Here is an 18,243-nt window from a genome sequence, read left to right as displayed (position 1 = left end):
ATCTGTATAATGACAAATAAAGATGTCTAATCTTAATCGGCATGGGAATTATGTTTAATTTCATGAAAATTAATCTAGCAGTATTCTACTCAGAAAACATTCAACAGACTTTAAACTACTGGTAATTACCAGTAATTGGTTAGATCTAATAACTTTAGTGTCATCATCTGGTTCCACTCTTGAACTACATGCAAATATACAGACTGAATGATTTTGCAATATCCAATGGGCGACACACCAACACACTTTTAGGGACTGATGTGGTTTTATTGATGCTGTAGTAAATGACAATGTGCAAACGGTTCGATATGTCATCCAAGCCTACAGTATATAAATGTAAACAGTGATTACATATTGACTTTGTATGAGTAATGGGGTAAACAATATTCTCTTTTTCATGCAAAACAACAAAATGAACACACGGCAAACTGTCAGTGCTTTTCTAAACAGCAGGAAATTTACACATTATAATAACATTCTGTTCAATTGATAAAATACTGTAGCCGTTCTATTTTGAGATCTGGTGACCTGATGCAGCCAATACAAACAAACTGAAGCCACAATAAGATAATAAATTGTTGTGCATGGAATTTGATCCTAAAAACAACTTCCAGTGTTTAAATAAAAAAAATTGCAATTTTATACTTGGTAAAATATTTTCATGAGTGCCTGAATGTTCATTTTCTTACATGGAATTTTAGAAAATACAAATTAAACTAAATATCTGATATAAGATTTCTGGCAAAATATGGGAAACAAAATATCCTTCAACATGACATGAAATAACATTATTCTCATACTTAGTGTGAATGAAATACTGACATTAGGATATCAATAACAAGGTATTTATACATATTGTGGTCGTCTGGTTTTTGTTGGAGAGAGTACTTAGTTTTGAATAAAGATTCAGAGCAACAACTCAACAGGCAAAAGTCATGTATGAGCAAAAAACACCAAATATAATATAATCAAAACAACCAACCAATTTTGACAAACTTTTTCTGGGACCTATACAAATAACAATCACTAGTCAAAATTATAATCATGATACCAGTTTCCAACGCTTGCTTTTTTTCATAAATTGTCTGTGACAGTACAGGAATGTGAAATGTCTGTATAATCATCCTAGTGGTTGACACTTCAATGATTTATTTGAAAATGCTGAAACTGAGTATGGGAACATAAAACCACATTACTGTAGTGAATCTGAAGGCATTTGTTTTTCGTTTACACACATACACACACTTTTAATTTATAGATTAAATTTTAATTTTAATCTTCAGTTTAAAGATCATGACATTTGGCTGTGTCAATCCAGTTTCCCTTGCTCAGGCGTAGAAACATAAATGAATTTAAAAGATGAAAAGTTAGAACTGGCTTTAAAGTCACCTTTGCTGTCTTTCCCGAAATATCTGAAATCTTCTATTTTAATTAGAAAATAGATTAAAAAGTGAATTCTGGATGTTAATCATCAATAGTTAAGTGTTACTTTGAGTTCAATGAGATAAACCAGGGATCACGCTGGAAACATGTCAATCCTCCTCATATCCCATCCTCTTCAGGGCTATGATGTGAGCAGCGGCTGGCGTTCTGCAGCAGTGCTCTGAAACAAACCACACACAATAATTATACCACAAGGACACTTCTTCAAATCAAATATTTGTACAAAAATATTTTGATATTTCATCAGAACAAAAAAGATTATCTCAAAATAATTGAAAACTTTATTCAAGAAAAATGAATAAGAGAAAAATAAACCATACTAAAATGTGGCAAAATATTTTCCGTGTTTTTTCTTTTGTTAAAACATAAAAATGGTTTTATGACAGGCAGGTTTCACCATTTTTTGTTTCATAGGCTACAATAAACGAAAACGTAATACAATAGTGTAATGAGATTACTGTAATATTAACAAAACTAGATCTCTAGCAAACCCATTATTGTCTCACCTCAGGGACCTTTTGTCGACATATCAGGATCATGAAGATTGCTCCCAAAATGATACCCAGACCAATCAGAATGAAAGGAATGTTCACCATGACTTCCTGCTCTATAACAACTGTCCGCAACTTCAGGACTGAAGTGTCATCAATCACGACACTCTAAGATGACAGGAAGTGAGGCATTAGAGGTGAAGAAAATTAAAGCAGCTTCAACAATATGTATTTTGCAAGCAACTGAATACTTAGAGCAGCTGTCCCTGCTGGACACTTGATGATGAAATTGTAAATTTCACCAAATTTCTAGATTTTTATTAATATTTCCTGTAGAGTATTTCCTTTCCAAATCAGTTGTGTGAATGTACTGTATATGGTCTGATTTTGCCCATTTGAAAGTTAATGTTTAATAGTTTCACAAATTTAGATTAAAGTTGAGTAAAAATCTGTTATATATCTGAAGAATTAACAAAATTCATACAAAGTTCAAGCTGAGAATGCAAAGAATAAATCTAGAATATCTGGACATCAGTCCATTTGCAACATCATTCTGTCCAACCAGAGTAAGTTCTGGCAGTCACATGACCAGAAAAGTCAAGAATAGTAGAATTCAAACCTCCTATCTCTGTATAGATGCCAATTAAAGCAATATGATTTTTTCCATGATAAGAATGAATAAGGTCAATGAATCACCTTATCATCTGAATGCATCCTAAACATGTTGAGAAATTTATGGCTATGTCAAAACTCTGAGTGTGTGTGTCTGTGTGTGTGTTTGTACCTCATTGAGATAAACCACAGGAAAGACCACAGTCCTCACGTTTCCTGTTTGACTAAAGAAAAAAAAAACATGACTCTGTGGGTCATTGACCTCATCGAAACATGAATATTAGCCTGCAGGAAACATCTCCTTCATTCAGTTAGGGAACATGAAAACTTTTGGTTCATCTATGAAGTGAATGACAAGTGAGCCATGAAACCCGGAAATCCATTCATAATAAAGATGGTGGAATAACTAGTTTATAGAAAACCTTGAAAGAATTTCTTATGGCAAACAGGTTTAGTAACTCAGGCAAAGACACTGATGAAGGAAGTAAAGCAGTTACTTGAATCTGGAAAGTTTCTCAACGTAGACGTTGATCTGGAGCCTCTTTGCTGCCTGTAGGATGATTCCTGTTAGCTGAAAAAGACAATTAAACTGTGTTACAGAACAAAAAACTGGATTACACATACACAATTCAACAGAGACATATTGGTGTGCATCTTTATTTTAGATTTCACCTACTCATGACGCTGTATGGGAAATAGCGAGTCACTGTTTAAGACAGAAGCTGCTGTCTGGAATCAGTTTTGTGGCACAGATTACAGAAGGGGAAGGAGGGAAAACAGATAAAACAATATCGTACTTACTGATTTCAAACACGATTAAGCATGAAATTAATGTTGTGAAATTGGTGTCATATACATGACCAGACAAAAGGTTAATCATTATTTGTATTTCATTACCTTTATGTGCACACCTTAATAAAACTAACTCTGAACGTAATTAGGTACAGATTGTGAAGAAATACTTTTCACACTAATGTACACAAAGTTCCTCTACAAATAACCTTATCTTCAACTCTTCCCCAGTTTAAAATAAATTAGTTCTGCATGTAAGGATGATCAGATTAATCCCAGTTTATCACCGCCTCAGATAAGTCAATAGACTTTTACACAAGCTGAGAGCCAGACACCTCTGATGTAATTTTTAACCACACTTTTTGTGGGGAAGTGCTGGTTGGTTTTCAGAGAGCTTAAACGGTTCACCATCTAGTGGTGGAAACCATCATGCTTAGCCATTTCATTGAAGAAATGTCTGCGCAGGGGGAATAAATGATGGAAACCATGACGGCAGAAAATGAGAAAATAAGGTATTGCTGTTTTATTTTCACAGTGACATCAAGTCTTTTGTAGTTTTGATATTTCCACAAATTTCCACAAATTTCCCCACTGTGGGACAATAAAGGTTTATTATTATTATTATTATTATTTATTATTATTATTATGAAAAACATGAGAATACTCATAGATTATGGATTTTTCCGTTAGGAAGTAGAAGAATTCTTAACCAGTTAATGTCCCTTTTTTTTTCTTTGAAAGCTGAAATTCCTACCGGATGGATGTCTATAATTGTCTGGTGCTGCTCCTTTTTAGGCTTCATGCCAAATACATCCTGAGGAAACTTCTCATCTGCCTGGTAGAAGTGTGGTGAGGACATAATGATGGGAGCTCCTAAATAAACAATAAATCCAGTTAAAATAAGATGATTGCACCTCTCCTCTCCAAACACTGGCTGATGTGACACAATAAAATGTTGAAGACACTTCCCACCTTGTTTACATGAGCTGACGTTCAACAAGCCAGAGGCCATGCAGTTTCCAGCAGGGACACAGAAACCTGCATTGGCTGGATTCACAGACATGTTGGCAAAGACCTTGGAGGGCGGAATGAAGCGATACCCAGGGATCCCCTTCACAGTCACATCATACTCATATAGTCCGTAAATAGACCTTGGAAACAGAGTCAATTATTAGTTAATCTTTGGTAGTTAATCCTTTATCAAAAGATGGAATGTGAGCTCTTTTGGCATCTACAGAAAACCCCAGCAGAACAAATAGGCTGTGCTGGTCTTTGACACATTCCAGCCTCATAAACCCTCTCACAGTCTCCTCAGCTTTAAGTCGACCTCCATAGCCGCACTTTCATTTCTGATGTAAGAACAGTTGGAGGGGGGGTGTTTTAAACACTAAACAAGCCAACGTTGACCTCAATCAGGACTGGCAACTAGCCATGCTAAATTGTTAGTCAATATCCAGACAGGATAAATGTAGATCTTTGTGACAAATGATGGGAGAAACACAAGCAAAGTAAAGAAGATCAGATAACCAGAAAAACTCTGAAAAATAGGACCAATACATCTTAAATTACATTCCATAAAGAATCTCACACTTTAAGCTCCAATGTGCTCAAATGACAACCAAGCAAAATTAATAAAAAAATTCATTTAAGTGTATTTAACTGCTTCCAATTTAAGCAACATCAAACCTTAATTCAACCCTCTAGCCACCATTAGCTTCTTCAGTGTCTTCTATGTCTTGGTTCCATTATGAGAAACAAGAAATAAAAATCAAATGTAAGAAAGTAAGAAAGAATCATGGATCCACTCCTTGACAGAAATGTTCTCCTAATTAATTTCTTCCTTCTGTCACATATGTTTTAGTCTTCCACAAAAGTTCATGAAAATATGTCAAATAGTTTACATGGAATAGATAAAAGTTTTTTGTTTTGTTTTTTTTGCTAATTTTGCTTAATTTTTTTTCCATACAGCATGCCCAACCCTTCTATAAAGTTTCATCAAAACTTGTCATATGGTAAAAAAAAAAAAAAATCAACCCAAGAGATTTTGTACTGGTAGTCCTACTCACAGAAAATCAAACAAGCCAACAAACAAATCTATTATACATAAATATGTACAATATGTTGGTGATCTGTTACAGCTATGACATTTTCAGACTTGTGACGGTGCGGTCCTGTCACTCACCTGCACAGGTCAGAAGAGAATATGTAGAGCACATCAGTCTTTGTGATTACAGGATGGAAAGCCGCACCGTTGGTTCCATTGATCATGTTGCACTCGTCAGATGACCACCAATTCAGCGAGCTACAGACAAGCACAAACACAAAAATATCATTATTATTTTTGTTTCTTGTAAGGCTGTCATTTTTCTATTTAAAACACCCAAGGTTTCAGTTCGAAGACACATCATTTTCTCTGATTTCTTTCTTTCTTTATGTAATTTTCAATCTATTGTTTGTATGATAAGGGAGTGTTATTGACGTACTCATCAAAACCTCAGGCTTAAAAAGGAGACAATGATTAAAGAAGAGCATCATAGTGGTCTTTTGACTTTTAACAAGTAGCTGTGGTGAATTTAAAGATATGTCAACAACAGGATGGAATGAGCCTTGATCATTCTTATCCATTACTGATGCAGTCACGCTCGCTATCTAACTTTTGAAGTTAAGTATTTTAAGGTAATCATTGAGTTTCACTAACAGAAGAGAACAAACTTTATTGAGCATATTGTTTCTGTCATTGCTGTTTTGTACTGGAGGTGAGTGGAAAACTCCAGTTACCTTTTTCCGTTCCATGTATCCACTCTGGCAAAGTCTTTGTAATTTTGTTGGCCTGTGAAAAATACATATTCACCATCATTGGAAGCGTTGCTCTGTGGGAAAAAAAGGAAAGAACAAATAAAAATTTGTGTACAGGAGAGCTGAAGAAGACATATCTGGTCTAAAGAGAGTTTGGATACAGTCTTTCCAATGCATCACATGCTCTTCATTCTATGTGACTTAAAGAAAGTCCTTGTGAATTCATCTAATATCTCATATTAGATGGGGCAGCAGTAGCTCAGTCCGCTAAGTCTTGGACTAGCGGCTCGAAATTACCGGTTCAAGACACACTCCCAAGCTGCACAAAGCATGCAATAACCGAATTATAGGCTGTATATAACAAACCTTATAGAAGAGTCCAAAAACATTGTCTAGGTCAGGCATCATAATTTGGACAAATGTCAGCAATGTGTCTTCATATCCCCACAGGAGCTCTCCAACTGTACGGGTGGTGAAGAGGCCTAGATCGGTGCCGCTCATGTAAGAGGAGATCAGATTGGCCAGAAGAGAATCATCCTTGACTCTCTCCATCACTGTCTACCAAGATAAATAGGGAATGGAATCTTGTAAAACACTCCCTGAAATTGCACAAGCTCCATAAAGACAACTATATAAGAAAAAAATATTTACTTAGCATGCAACAAACTCAAAAAGAGAGAATATGCTAAGAGTGTCGGAACAGCAATGCATTAATTTATAATATAATCTTGTAAAACAATGAATTAAAATATCTTCTGAAAACTTTGCAAAACTGAAAACTTTCATTTCTTTTGAGTTAGGAGCTCTTTATGTAAAAATAATTCTTCATGGTACAGCAGTCCAGCACACTGAGTCTTGGGCTGGGGACCAGAGAGCAACCATGGACCAAAATTTAGAGTATGAGCTCGTAGTTGGAGAGGTGCCAGTTCACCAACTGAGTACTGATGTCGTGCTCTTGTGCAAGGCACCATCCCCAAAAGAAGCTGCTCATTGGGGCGCACCCTAATGAGCAGCTTGGGGTGCTCCCGTCGTCTCCTCTATTTCCTCCTCTATTCCGTGTGTGTGTGTGTGTGTGTGTGCGTGTGTGTGCTAGGGCCTGGATATCCATGTGTGTAAAATATTTATTCAAAAAAGAGTGGAACAGTACCTTCCCTACGGGAATTATGAAAGTATAATTCTTCTTCTTCTTTCTTTATACTAAAACATGTTTTTAAATGGTGCCTGTGTTTGTCCGTTGCTGTCCAGTAAATAAACACACTTGGAAGTGACCTTCAATAATCTACTACAGATTTCTGTGACTCACCATTGCAGGGATGTTGATTGTCCTGATGAGGTCACTTTCTGGACCTCGAGACATGTTGCGCACAAATATGTAGGTCTTAGTGTTGACAGCTGATACTTTAGTGCCATTATCCTGGAAGTTCACCTGCTCCATCGGCCGATACTCTCTGTGGAGAAAATACATGTTAACTTCAATTTATTGGTACACAATTTGTGTAAGTATGATTAAAATTTGTCATTATGTACATGTACAGTATATGAATCTGAGTGTGAATAAAAACCTCTGGTAATGTAACTAAGTATTGGGAATCACATAATTCGCTATAGCATAAAACAGGAAGCAGTTTCACTTTAAAGTTTTTGCTGACTCAACATCACATCATGTGCCACAAGAAAAAAAAAGAAATATATTTGCAGTTGTTGAGCAATGGCAACAGCTAGTGCGATGCCCTCACTGACAATCAGAAATAATAAACTCCTCTCCAAAAAAGCTAGTTTACATACATGATTATAATTAACAATAAATTTCAGACACTTGTGAAATTATAAAATGTGGAATTATACAAAAGAGAAATTCAATATCACATAACACATTAAAATGTCACTGCTTATCATCCTGTGAGTTCGTATTAGTTACTAAAGACAGAACAGCTTTTGAAGTAATAAAAAAACATTACTCATTATTTACAGTTAGTACTACTGTGATTTGGAAAAAATGCAAAAAAAAAATCTACCTAACAGATGTTGGATCTACCCAACATCTGAGTGAAACTCTGGACAAAAATATTTACAAAATAAACAATCATATGTATTTTACTTCAACCCTGTCAGCGCCTGCCAGCCTCCGTTGTTTTGTTGTTTTTTTGTCTGAATCTTGGGGCTTTTCCCACCAAGATACTAAATAATAACATCACTTACAACTCCATGTTATGTTAGCTTAAAATCATTATTATTATATTTATAACCCTTCAGCTTCACCTTCAGCTAATGGTAATTATTTAAATTCACCCCTAAAATTGTAGAATTGGATTCAAGTGACTTCTTTAGTTTATTTTATGTATGTAAAGCCCTACCAGTTTTTGCACTTCTGATTTTTATAAGACATAAAAATACAGACGAGCAAAATCTTCCTTGAGATCATTGCTTACCTGTATGTGTAGGGTCCAATCTCCACCACAGCAGGCTTCTCCCCATCCAGAATCTCCAGGGGATTGGTCACATTAAAAAAGTAAAACTGCATGTAAATTGGGGCTGGTGGCTTCTCCCAGGCTTCAAAAGCCTCTGTGCCATTCTTCAATACTACTTCCTATGGGAGACAAAGCAGGGTGTTGTTGTGCATATCTAAAAATGTGTGTCACTGTGCATGAACGACACGCTATTGACTTAATTCTACTTGCATCGTTTGGATTACCATTTCTATGTCATTCATTCCAGATTACTGTATGTCGATAACATCGATAGCACAACACAGGGAGAGCCGTGTATACATAACAATGCCAGTATTCGATTAGTTAACAGCTGTCAAGCAAACATTTACACAATAAGTCAGTGGGTGAGATTGTCAAGGTCGAAGCTGGCAAACTGTCACTAAAATATCTTATGATAACCATGCTACAGTTATCCAAGGGCGACGCCTTTTACGAAATGTTAGCTTCACTAACATGCTTACCTTTGTAACGAACGACTGCAGAACATGTGGAAACACATGTAACAAGACCAAAGCAATACCCAGAATCAGAAACAGTACAGAAAATACTCCTGTGCTGTAAATGCAACACGACTTCAGCGGCATGATGAGGAGCCTGAACTGGAGTGGCCCTCAGGAACACTAGCGTCTGAGTCTCAGGGCTGCGTTTGTTTTGGTTGACCAGGAACTTGCACAAAGGAGAGAAGTCAACATCCGGAATGAAATACATCCCTCCAGCCACTTCCGCTTTATTCGGCGGTAGTGAAGTTCGTGGAGCAGACAGTCGTGATGGTGAAACTATGGTCATCAATTTAGAAGTTAAAAAAAAATCATAAAATATATATTGAAATATATTCCATTCCATAATACTCTTAACTTAATTGTGTTGCAGACAGAAGTCCGATTTGTCCACATTAGCACGATTGCATGGAAAATATCTCTCTTGTTCAAACACACTCTTTGTTTTTGAACAGTTACGTCATTCTGTCGTTCCGCTCTTTTGGATATACAGTACTGTATACAGTACAATATGTAGTGTAGATATGAATGAAATAATTAGCTTTATTGGATTTCGTTTTTATAACCCTACTACAAAAAATAACCCTACAACGTTAAAGAAGGAAAATGTAACAAAAATAATTGGAGTGTTTGCACTAGTAAAGGAAAATCAGTTTTTACAATGGAGCCGCTGTGAAGATCGTGTGGCTGTGGCTACCCCTGAAGGGAAAAGCCGAAAGGAAAAGAAGAAGAAGAATTTATTTAGCAAATGACAAAATACCCTGTGCTTGTCATTCAGATCATCCCATCACAGTGCAGGAAGGATTGACTCGAGAAAGTATAGCCACATATCCAAGTTATATTTCCGCACGCATACACCTGTCTATGTTATTCTGATCTCTATGTAACTGTGTGGACACATATTTTCGTTTGTTTTCCAAAAAATGTTAGTTTTCATTTCAGTCTACATTTCAGTAGCTTATTTTACCCACTAGATGGTAGTGTCTTGACCTTTAGCAATCCGACGCCAGAGTCTGCGTTCTTCTATTGGCCAAAAACTTTTGAGCGACTGCGCTTGTGGCGTTCAAAAGAAATAAAATGGGACACACCTTGGACAAACAGTCAAAGCGATGACAAGAGGTCTGTGTCTGAGTAAGGACCCACCCCCAAACCCACACACACGAGCTTTACATTAAAAAAAAAAAAATTATTGGTGACAAACAGACACGATGAGGCATCCTGGTTCTGATCTCATCTTTAGCTTCATTATTACATCCTTCCACGCAGACACGTTCTTACCTGTGAAAATAAGTTTCACTGCAGCAGCTGTTGCGACATACACCCATAACATCAACTTGACTCGTCCAACATTGACTCAAAGATCAGCCTTATAGAGAGTAACCGATGATTTTAATATGAAAACTTGTATGTTCGCAGGGCAGAGCACATGTGATGTCATCATGACGACGTCACCACACCAATTTGCACAAAGAAATAGGTCTGATACAGCTTAATTACAAGAAACTACCTTTAGTAATTAGTAACAACATTATCTCAGGTTTGATTATGGATTATCAACAAAATGCGATTTTCCATTATTGTGTCCAAATGTGATGATTTAACTGTCTTTTTTAACTTCTTAGTTTATAAATGTATAAATGAATCACTTTCAGGAACTCTGATCCTAATCTGGAACCAGTTGGTGAGACATGATTTGTCTGTGCTTGCACATTTTTTATTTTCATTCCAGGTATTCATTTGGATGAACATTCTTCTTTTTATCCACTCCTACATAAGATTTAATCAATCCCCGTTGACAACTTTTAGAGATAGCTGGGGAACAAACATTGCACGGGGAGAATTTTTGTTTGTGCAATTTAAAATGACAACAAAACCCGCTGCCAACATATAAGCGTTTCTTCCGTGTTTTAATGCATCTGCCTGAGCGCGTCGTTGTGAGGAATAACTTCTATCCAGAATTTGAATGAGGGACAATGGAGAACAGAAGGAGGCTCGCGGTCACGAGAGCAACAGGGGAGTGACGTCACTCCCCTAAACCGGGCAGCACTCGAGTTGAGTCCTGAGCGAGAGGCAGCAGGCAGGACTCCGTGAACAACTTTTAATTTATTCAGGCCGAGGCGAGCCAGGCTGTTGTTTTCTCCTCCTTGAAGCGTCGCCGGAGCTGAACGGCGGCTCGTTGTTTCTCTCCGCCGCTGGTCTGGGTTCGGTTCTGTGTCAGCTTCTCGTATTGTGTCCAAGCCCCTCCGGCGACTCCGAACACAGAACCGGGGTAAGTGTGTCCGGTAATTTCATATTTTTTTCACTTTACTAGTGTAGTTATTGGTCCAAGTGATGGCTGGTCATTTTAACAAGGAGCTATGAACGGGTTTTTAATTATCCATGGTAAATGGAAGAGGTCGTGAAACAAGGTAGGGCGCAGCTACAAAGCGACCAATCTGATTTTAATGGCTTTTATTGACAAGGATTCACGTCTCGTGCGGAACGGTTTGCAGCTCGAGCCCTGTTTGTACTGCATTCTTTAAAAGCTCGCATTGTTTGAGGAGCGATATGCAAACATGCACAATGCTCTCAACTCTTTGTTGGCAGCAGCTGACGATCTGCTCTAACAGACTGAAGTGAAGTTGACCGTCTGGTAGCGAGAGTACAATTTAATATACGCCTATTAATTATCTTCCGATGTATACAGAGATTTATGTTGTCTGCTGTTGTTAGTATTTTATCTAATGAGGGGTCCATAGAAAACTATTCTTACAGCAAATACAGATGCGTTTTGACTCTTTCTTTGGCCAGAGGAGTCTAGACATGGCTGTCCTTGAGGCACCTACCTAAAGCACACCTCCTCCAACATAATAGCTATCAGAATCAAATGTATAAGACTTTTTCTTTTTTTTTTACATCTTAATGGATGCATGCATTTTTACCTGCATACATAAATACATTTTGTTTATCTATCTGGATCAATAATGGCAGAACCCATAGGATTAAGGCTGACATTACCTACATAGTGATCTTTCTATAAATATATGCAGACACAGGGTGTAGTAATAATGATATGGAGGAAATGGAAGTTCTGTCGCATACATTTGACAGGAATGTTCACAAGGATTTTTAAAAAATGTTTTTTATTTTTTTGGTGGCAAATTAGTTTATACCAAGCCAGAAAACTCCAAAGTTGCACAAGGCAGCCAAGGTACAAAAATTAAATCTGTGGTGATTTAAAACATGCTTTTTGGAATCAGCCCCGAGTCAAATACCATCTAAAGCAACAGGGTCAAATTAGAACTGCATGAGAGTTGAAATCCATTCCCAAAATTACCCAATTACTGTACTTGTAGACATGTTGTCACAGTTATTGCAGAAAGTGTTCAATCTCAGAATTGAAACATTTTCCATTTTTATTGCAATAGCAGTGATTATATATAAATCATGTTTTAATAGGCATCATATTTTAATATCTAAATCGAAAATGTCGACATGATGGTATGGACTATTGCCTCTGTTAATTCATTCTGCTGCACCTCATACTGGTACTAACTCAAACTCACTCTAAATATTGTAGTCTTTTTTTTGAGTTCCTCGTATTTGAGGTAGAAACAAAGATTAAAATTAAGCAACTGTTTTATTTTCACAGCCGTGATTCAGAAAGTGACTGCATGGACCAGACTGAACATGAAGAGCCTTAAAGCCAAGTTTAGAAAAACTGATGTAAGTACTGTAGCATATGCTCCAGACTTTAATGTGTGTGTGAGTGTGTGCGTGTGCGTTTGTGTTTGTGTGTGTGTGTGTGTGTATGCGTGCGTGTGTATAAAACCTCTGGAGTACATGTGTGTGTCTGCAAAGTTGATCCTGTGTGCTTGGCTGCAGCAGTCGCAGATCATTAATGGCAGATTTTCTTGACGTTATAATGCCAGCAGTCCCTCACATGTTATGGATATTTTACTATATGACACAAAAAATGTTTGGAAAATATAATAACTATACTTGACTCATGATATCAGTGTAATCAATTTAAGACTTCCTCCAGACCCTTGGAAACCATTTAAAGGATGTTACGCCCGTTTTCACATGACATCTTGTCTGCTATAATCAAGAGTTTCATGAAATTAGACCAAGAAATGAGGTCATAAGGATGCAAAACCATGATTCAAGAAGTTATTGTTATGACACGGACTTTTACTCAGATGTTTTAAGTTTCTTTAGGTAACCTTTTAATGTGATGTGAAATTGGATTAATCCTATAAAATCACAAATTTCTGAAGTGGGGGATTTGATCCGACTATGAATCAGTCTTTAGGGAAGAATTTCAACATGTTTATTCAGTCATTCATTTTGTCTGTAATACTCCATATTTGCAGGAAGTGAGGCGTCTCCACGGCGACTGACTCATTTGTTGTCACAGTGACCGTAATGACACAGAGCCCTAAGCCAGACAGGAAAAGTCTGGAGGGTTTCTGGATGAATGCGTTTAAGATTTAATGGGTTGAGGGAGTGTCTAAAATACATAAGTTTTCAAATATGGGGAGGAAAGATGACAAAAGGAGACATTAGCATGCTCTGTTGAGAGAGAGACACTGTTCCACAGAGGAAGAATTGGAGAATATATCCCTGATTGTTGCTGAGTAGCATTACATACACAGTATGCTTCAATAAATACTGGCTAGTGGAGATCATAAAGAATCGATTAAATTAAATCAATTAATTAAATCGTACATTTTTGTTCATAAGGAACGAAGAAAACAAAAAAAACACGAAGACAAGTGATTTCCTCGTACCCGATCTTTGACAGTCTGTAATTTCACATCAGCCCACAGCTTAATATAGGAAAATTATTGAAAATGCAGTCAGCTATGTAAGAGAGTATAATGGTGCCCATTGTTCTAGAAAATGTGAGTCCAGTTTTGGGCTAAAAGGTCACTATTCCTTTTCAGTCTGTAAAAGGGATAGAGCTGTTTCACCTTCACTTGGGGTTTTCTTCTAAAAACGTGTTGTTGTAATAAAAGTTGTTTTAGACGGATGCTTCTGAGAATGCTGGTCTACACTGAAATAGTCTGTCGTAGGTGGCATGAATAGCAGAAGAGCGGCTGATGTGAATGTTGCTTAGAAACATAGATGAAGCTGTTTGAAGTCATGCATGCCTCTGCAGACCTCCCACCCACCCACACAGATAGCTTTGGTGTTTGACAATTTTATTTTATTTTTTATAAAATAACAAATAATAACTGTGTAATGGTGTGACGCTGTTTGGAAAGTGGAACAAAAATCTGGACAGCATTTTTGGTTGTCTTTCACACAATGAAATTATCTGCTATTGTTTAGTCATAGAGAATCAGATTTTGTTATGCAAAAGCTGCTCTGTCCTTCAAAATCTTGCTTAATTCTGTACATTTCTTATCTTATGCACACCCTGCTCATCATCCAGGCTACTTGTACCTCCTCAGTGTATGTTATTCTTGTTCATAATAATCGGTATGTTTCCATCACTATTTCTATGTTGCTTTCCCTCATTTGGTGCTTTAGTAGCATTGCTGACATCATCTTCACTCAGAATTATATTTCATTATAGCAATACTACGTAATTGTCTCCTGAGGGGCTTCACTTTTTGATGAGCATCTATAGATCTGAATATCATGGATTTAAGCCGATCACCGTTGCACTCCCATCGCAACACTTGCAGTATTTAAGTCATAATGAAGAAAGGTGAATTTGCATCAAAAAGGAACCAACTAACATAAAAAAGGCAATAATTAATCTATCATCCCACCCAATGAAATTAACTTGAATTAATAGTCAGAGCTGCAGGTCCAAGCAGGCAAATAGGTTTTATTAAAGCTTTCAAATGAGAGTCTGAAAAGATATGTGCCAATTTATTTGTATGAATTGATGATCAGCTATTTCATGGTCTTGGGAGCCCCTGTAGGCAGGTTCATTTTTATACCGTGGACTGGGAAAAAATACTATCAAGTTAGTGAACACATGGTGATTACAATTAATGGACATGATTATGATTTGAAAAGCATGTTTATCCTCTGGGCCAACAGCCAATCCTTTTTTGCTTTGTTTGGTCTGTTTTTTATAGAAATCTGGAAGAGCCTTAATATAAAGAAAATAACTCCTTGTTCTATATTGGGCTCTTTGTCAGTAAGAGATTACCCAGGAATGCTTCCCCCAAACCACCCCCTTTATTTTTTTGAATAAATGTCCCTGTAAATAGCTTTTTGATTAAGTGCAACTATTTCCAGATATTGTGTGTTGAAATCTGTGTTTTAGTGTAAAATCTTAGTGGATACATCACTGTGAGGGTCCTCCTCCAGCCCAACTGGAAGCATCAGGCAGCCAAACTCTTACTCAGACGCCTTCTCAACATGAGGCCTAAATAAGGTAGAAGTATTATTGGAGGGGATAAAATGTATTATTTTTACTGTAATACTATACTGGCAGCATTGAGACAGAATGTCAAGCTGGATGATACAGCCTGAAAGTAAATCCCTGGTTGTGTATTTTTGAATTGTCCAACACTCAACATTAGTTTGTTCCACAATCTTTAGCTGTATGATGAAAACCAATCTCACATAATAATTCCCTATGGAAGTTTAAAAATAAGCTCATGAATGGATATCACATACAGAGATACAGAGAGCCTTGCTTGACGCATTATTTCTTTGTCTTTTTTTTTTTTTTTCAAACATTGTAATTTACAGGAAAAGCATGAGTACTGCCACTAAAATGAATGATTTTATATGCAGTAGTAAAATCATTAGAACACATAATGCCATTAATTGCTTCTGTGACGTTCCTGTTTGGACTTTTTGTTTTCCATGAGACATTCTGAAACTAAAGACTTATATATTTTAATTATACTGTACATGTAGTTATTTCCTCTTAATTATCATGTGGATGTGCAGCGTGTAGTTCAAAAGACTGGAATGAAAATTGAAATGCTTAAATGCTGAAACTTATTTCAATGTCATTAATTTGCACAGCACAAATTATGTCCTGGATATTAAGCTGATTTTATAGTCGTGAAGCTAGGTAAAAGCAGGAGATAAAGAACATCTACAACACCAGATTGTCCTTCACACTATTAGCTCATGAAAGACTCCTTTGATAAACATAAAGACATGCATTGTACTTTGCACTTTGCATCACTTATGAAGCTTAATCCCTAATCTTTTCATTCAGATGATTTGTTTTTCCTCCCGTTTGGGGGGGGGTGTCTTTTTTCTCTTCAGCACTGCACTTTGAGAACTGCTCGAATTTTCTTTTTACATTTAAGAGTAATAGTTGTAGTATGACATGTTTGAGTTCTATTGTTTTTTTGGCTTATTTCACATGGCATGTCCTGCTACATGACTGTCATATTGTGTGCTTGTGTTTTTACACTCCATGATGGTATCTTAATTCCTGGTTGCTTCCTGATAGTTAAATATTTTTTTTTTAATCTATCTTTATATTGACTGGAAGTTAGAGAATATTTAAGCCTTGATGGCGAGTTTATTACCTTGTCTTTGTTACACTTGAGGTGTTGTTATATTGATTTGGCCTTTGTGCCAGACTGTGTGAGCTGCAGAACTGATATTATGGAGGGGAAGGTGGACTTGATTGTCAGTATGGATTTGAGAATGCACACAAAATCTTACAGAAAGACAAAGGTGTGGAGTGGAAAGTTTGTCATCAGTGTGCCATGAAATAAAACAAGCAGTTTGTCGATGCAGCTTTTAAATCTGCTGCATCTCCTCCTTTTAAATATGACAAAATTCTATCTTTTCACATAATATGTAGAGTATAATTGTTGTGTAAAAATATACATGGCTGTAGAAATAACATGCAGACTAGCTTAAAACTGCACAGGTAGGCTCAGCAGAATTTATCATTGGGTTAAGTAGATCGGCTTTCTCAAGCAATGCACGGTCAATGCTCTGTCGGACTAAGCAGTGTGAAAATACTCACTACTTTTAAGGTGCTTTGTCAGACTGTGAGCAGGTGTGTAGCAAGGTGATGATGAATAAGAGGAATTCACATTTGTGAGCGTGTCCTGAAAGTTTTGGACTGTGTCATTCTGTGACTGTCTGATGGGTCTTAGAAAATATCATTGGCATTTTGGGATTCTTTGTGAATCATTTGAGTTCAGCATGCTTAGCCAAAAAGTCAATTTAATGAGGCGGGTTGTGTGTGAGTATTGTTTAAGACAAGCAGACAGTGTAATCTAGATTCTGGGAATTGGGTTGGCGAATAGCCACTGTGAGACTTACAGATCTTCTGCTTCAACCATATCTGAACAATTAGCTGTCAGATATGGTTTGGAGTTGACCTGAACTGATAATGCCAAGAAGAATGTCTTTCTTCATTTTGTTGGATCTGGGTCGTGTTCATTGAAACATCAGTTCAGACTATTCAATCAGTTTCACTTCATTTTGATGCGACTGAAACGTGCACTCAAACTTCACAAAGATGATCAAGGTCCCAAATGACACTGATGGTCTATCAGTGTGTCACCAGTTCTTCCCCTGTTCTACGCTTCAGTAGAATATACATTCAATTATTGTTTGCTGTGTTAACAAAATACCTACTGTATGTATGTTTTTATAAATGATGTAGGATATTATACAAGAATGTTTATCAGAAAAAAATCAGGTTTAAATTGACAAAACATTGACTTGTAGAAGCTGTCCAATCAAAGATTAAACTAAGACGACTACAACAGCAAGTTTTGCTGGTTGCCTCAGCGAGAAACTTGTAGATTCAAATGCTGCATGACATTTACATTAAGCTTTTATACAGAGAATTATCTAGGTATAAAAGCAATACAATCCCAAATTAAACTTTCTACAGGGGCTTATGAATGGCCCTGTGATGAACTGGTGATCTGTCTCAGGTGTCACCAGAGGTAGGCTACTCCCCACCCACGATCCTACAAAGGATTAGCATTTGTAGAAAAAGCAGTCAGGAAAAAGAAATAAAATTAATTCCACAAAGATCGCCATCTATACATCAGGTTCATCGATTTGAAGGCTGCCTTTTACACCATTTGCCATGCCTCGCTCTGGAGTATCCTACAGACCCTTGGAGCACCACTAAAGATCGTTGCCCTGCTCAAGCTGCTCTACAGCAACCCACAGAGCTGT

General features: G+C 36.9%; 2 protein-coding genes across 3 annotated transcripts in view; one reads left to right on the top strand and one right to left on the bottom strand.

The window, feature by feature from the left end:
• Positions 1-246: 246 nt before the first annotated feature.
• scarb2c (scavenger receptor class B, member 2c) lies at positions 247-9,284 on the bottom strand. Its single transcript, XM_068334385.1, has 12 exons — positions 9,085-9,284; positions 8,564-8,721; positions 7,438-7,582; positions 6,501-6,692; positions 6,117-6,208; positions 5,521-5,640; positions 4,311-4,489; positions 4,093-4,211; positions 3,044-3,117; positions 2,719-2,770; positions 1,950-2,102; positions 247-1,603 (listed from the first exon to the last, which is right to left on the bottom strand). Exons 1-12 carry the CDS (start codon positions 9,205-9,207, stop codon positions 1,565-1,567), a joined length of 1,446 nt encoding a protein of 481 aa, XP_068190486.1. The 5' UTR covers positions 9,208-9,284; the 3' UTR covers positions 247-1,564.
• Positions 9,285-11,063: 1,779 nt separating this feature from the next.
• rai14 (retinoic acid induced 14) overlaps positions 11,064-18,243 on the top strand; it is a 35,502-nt gene continuing 28,322 nt past the window's right edge. For both annotated transcript variants that reach the window (XM_068334555.1, XM_068334554.1), the window contains exons 1-2: positions 11,064-11,389; positions 12,752-12,825. In XM_068334555.1, the coding sequence (XP_068190656.1) occupies positions 12,790-12,825 (36 nt within the window). In that variant the 5' untranslated portion in view covers positions 11,064-11,389; positions 12,752-12,789. The remainder of the gene's footprint in view (positions 11,390-12,751; positions 12,826-18,243) is intronic.

The sequence above is a fragment of the Antennarius striatus genome, chromosome 15 (assembly GCF_040054535.1).
Source record: "Antennarius striatus isolate MH-2024 chromosome 15, ASM4005453v1, whole genome shotgun sequence".
Lineage (NCBI taxonomy): Eukaryota > Metazoa > Chordata > Actinopteri > Lophiiformes > Antennariidae > Antennarius > Antennarius striatus.
Note: the sequence above shows the minus strand (reverse complement) of the source record. Positions and strands in the feature narration are given on the sequence as shown.

Bases quoted from the DNA above. Each gene is read 5' to 3' on its own strand.
- scarb2c (XM_068334385.1), bottom strand. From the start codon at position 9,207: ATGCCGCTGAAGTCGTGTTGCATTTACAGCACAGGAGTATTTTCTGTA. The intron at 7,583-8,563 runs GTAAGCAATGAT...TTTTCTCCACAG, and splicing joins ATTGGACCCTACACATACAG to AGAGTATCGGCCGATGGAGC. The intron at 2,103-2,718 runs GTACAAACACAC...CTGTCATCTTAG, and splicing joins CTGTGGTTTATCTCAATGAG to AGTGTCGTGATTGATGACAC.